Raw genomic sequence first — 3,861 nt, 5'->3', positions numbered from 1 at the left:
CATCTCAGTGATGCCATCCAGCCATCTCATCCTCTGTCGTCCCCTTCTCCTCCTGCCCCCAATCCCTCCCAGCATCTATATATAAAATGGGCTTCCCTGGGAGCTCAGTTGGTAAAAATATATGCCTGCAATGCAAGAGACCAGGTTGGATCCTGGGTTGGGAAGATCCCCTGGAGTAGGGCATGGCAACCCACTCCAGTATTCTTGCCAGGAGAATCCCCATGGACAGAGGAGCCTTGTAGGCTACAGTCCATGGGGTCGCAAAGCAAAGGACACAACTTGGAGACTAAACCACCACCATATATAAAATAAACAACAAGGACCTACTGTATACCACAGCGAAATCTACTCCATATTCTGTAATAAACTATATGGGAAAAGGATCTGAAAAGGGATTCAGATTCATACATGTATGAAAATATTCATACATATATTCATATATATATATATATATGTCACTTTGCTGTACAGCTGAAACTAACACAACATTGTAAATCCACTATACTATACTCTAAAATAAAAGTTAAAACAAAATGAAATAAAATAGCCCCAGCTTTCCCCATTTCCAAAACGAAGATATTATTTATCCCACAAGGTTTCAGGATTTAATAAAACAATGAACATAAATCAGTTAGCACACTGCCAAAGTATATTTGATGCCCAATCACCGATCTCTGTATTCCTATTTCATTATTCCACCAATATTCATTAGTGTTTCTCAGAACTTTCCTGTTTACCATTCCTCCCCTCACCCTGTGGTCAGACTCTTGTCTCCTCCCTCTGGCTCCTCCCTCTTCCACTCCTCCCTTATTTCTCTCACCAGTTGCCCCGGGTAGCCTGGGAGAAGCACTCACTCAGACCCTGACCTGACCTGCATCACACACCCAGGTGTGAAGCCTCCGGGCAACTTGAGCCCCACCACCATGGGCTCTTGTCTCAGGGCAGGGGGCAGAGCCGTTCTGGGCCGCCTGGCCCTCCTCTGGACCCTCGTGGTTCCAGGTGAGTCCCTGCGGCTTCCCCGGTGGGCCGGGCGGGATGCACCCAGATCTGCGGACTCAACCTGCCCTCATCTCATCCCTTGCAGGCATCCAGCAGGAGATCAGGGTGTTCCAGCGGTCCGTGATGGTGGGGCACGCAGGTGGAGCTATCACTATGCCCTGTCAGATCAGTAGGTCTGTGGATTACGTCCACTGGTTCCGCCAACTGGAGGGCCAGGCCCCTGAGAGGCTTCTCTATCTAGCCTTGTCCAAGCGGGATGTGCAGTGGGATTCGGTCCTAAGAGGTGATAAAGTCAACGCGGCCCGTGGCGCGGATGGCAAGAGCTACACCATGTCCTTGAGGAAGCTGGCGAAGAGCGACGAAGGACTGTACTACTGTGCTACCTGGGGATCGGCACAGCAGTGCGCGCAGCCCCGGGATCTGCACAAAAAGCGCTGAGACCCACTGCTCTCCCAGACCTGGCAACTGCCACCGCCTCCAGGTCCCTTAGGTTGCCTTGGGGTGATCTCTCAGTATCCTGACGACTCCCCCGACTCTAGGGCTTCTGCAGATAAAATCTGATGGGAGCTGAAGCTGACCCAGGTAAAAAGCTGTGCAGGTGGCAGGGACTTTTCCAAAGATTGTCCAGTTCAGCTTGTCTGGAGCATTTGGAGGAGAATCTGGGCTGCTCAATCCACCAGCTACTAAACACATCCAGCTATTGAGCCCTTGAAATGTATTTAGTTCAAGAGTCCAAGCTGAGATGGGCTGTATGTCTACAACACAAGGTATACATTGAAGATAGTTGCAGAAAAAAAAAGTGGAATATCTCTTTAATTATTTTTATATTGACTTACTGTTGAAATATTTTGGACATCTTGGACTAAGTAAAAATAGTCCTAACATTCATTTTTTTTTAATGCAGAAGCCAAAACATTTTCATCTATGGCTTGAATTGGTGACTCACATTTATTTCTAACGGACAGCTCTGGTATTGACTGAAAAGATAAAAATCTGACCATTTTCCTTGAAGGATGCACAGACAAAATGTCACATAAATGATTTCAAGGGTGAAGGACAGATCTGCCACAAAATGTTTGAAAGCTGAGCCTGGAAGTGTATGCCTGATCCCAGTCTCTAAGTTGTTTACCCATTGTCACCATTTTGCAGGGGAAGAGACAGTAGTTAGAAGCCCAGGAAACAATATTGGCAATGTCTCAGTGTCCTCATCTATTGGCATGCCTGGCACTCATGAGTTTGAGTTGATAAAAATCCTGATGGTGATGCAGTTAACCCTGGATGAGACATCAGGTTCTCTGCTTTACACTTCTCTCTGATGTTGTTTTTTTTAATTTAATTTATTTTCATTGAAGTATAGTTCACAATAGCCCAAACATGCAAACAACCTAAACTTCCATCAACAAATGAATGAATAGAGAAGATGTGGTCGTATACACAATGGAATACTACTCAGTCATAAAAAAGAATAAAATAATGCCATTTGCAGCAACATGAATACAACCAGAGATTATCATTCTAAGTGAAGTAAGTTAAAAATAGAAAGACAGATACCCTTTTATATCACATATATGTGGAATCTGAAATATGGCACAAATTAACCCATCTATGAAACAGAAACAGATTCAGGGGCACAGAGAACAGACGTGCGATTGCCAACGGGAAGGAGGGTCGGGAGGGAAGGACTGGAGCTTGGGATTAGCAGATGCAAACTATTGTATATAGAATGGATTGGCAAAAAGGTCCTACTGTATAGCACAGGGAGCTATTCAATATTCAATATCCTGTTATACACGTCTCCTTGAATGTCACCACATATGGACTTTTGAGTGAATCTCTGGCTACTCTGCTCTCTTCTATAAAATGAGGAGGTTGAACAGCTAAAAATATATGCCTCTAATCTCTGCATTTATAGGAAAATCACACAAATCACTTATCACTATATTCACTACCTTCTTATGAAAAGAAGAGGAAAAACAAAGAAAGCCTATGTCACTGATTCTTCAAGCCCAAAACAGGAAAGCCCCTGATGCTGTATGAGGGAGAGAAAGAAAATCCTTTTGAAGTTTAAGCTGAATTTAGACCCTTTTCAAGTGGAAATTCAAAGTTTATGTACAGCTTAATAGCAATGGTAAAACAATTAATAAAAGATTCCTAAACTCATTGTCTACCTCCCTGAGCTCTCATTTTGCAGTTAGAAATGTATAATTCATATATGTTTTCCTTCTGAAAGAGCCCAACCCTTCACTGAAGGCCTAATTCAAAGCTAAGATCCCCCAGTATGTGTTAGAAGAGGTGGAGCTAAAGGGGACAGAAACTTACTCTAGCTCTGTTTCACGTTCATTTACTTCATCTTCCCCATCATCCTAATACAACTCTTTCCTGTTCTTGCAGTCACACCAATGCCAGCCTCCACAGAGAGTGAATTTTTTGAACTGGTGACAATGTGGCCACCAAGAAGAACCAGCTCGTCACCCATGTCCTTACAGAGCTATTAATACGTGGTCCACAGTCCCTGGGAAGGGACAGCCCAGTGCCTCTTCTGTGAACCTCAGCTATGGTGTGAACCCTATTCTCACCCCTCACTGACTCTGGCTTTTCCCTTATGAGCTCTGTGACCTTGAGCAAGATCTTCACACTTTTAGGCATCAGTTTTCTCAGGTCTAATGCAGAATATAACCATTCCAAAATGTCTCTGTCTTGGAATTATACCACTTAATGTCAGTTGCAACCTCCATGGTGGTAGATTAGCTCTTTTCTGCATGAAAATCCTACTGAGACATATTTAGAAACCTAGAGTATATCTTTCTTGAGTGATCTTGTTTTCAGGGTAATCACTGCCAGGATGAAAGAAATGGTCCCAAG

The 3,861-nt window shown here is 43.9% G+C and overlaps 1 gene segment (V, D, J or C); it reads left to right on the top strand.

Annotated features, from left to right (window-relative positions):
• The first annotated feature begins 529 nt into the window (after positions 1-529).
• The window catches only part of LOC104989723, a 26,685-nt gene continuing 23,353 nt past the window's right edge, over positions 530-3,861 (top strand). Inside the window, 2 exon segments of the C gene segment in view lie at positions 530-999; positions 1,085-1,388. Coding sequence covers positions 924-999; positions 1,085-1,388 — 380 coding nt within the window.

Source organism: Bison bison, unplaced genomic scaffold (genome assembly GCF_000754665.1).
Source record: "Bison bison bison isolate TAMUID 2011002044 unplaced genomic scaffold, Bison_UMD1.0 scf7180017864162, whole genome shotgun sequence".
NCBI lineage: Eukaryota > Metazoa > Chordata > Mammalia > Artiodactyla > Bovidae > Bison > Bison bison.
This window is presented reverse-complemented; position numbering and strand designations above follow the sequence as displayed.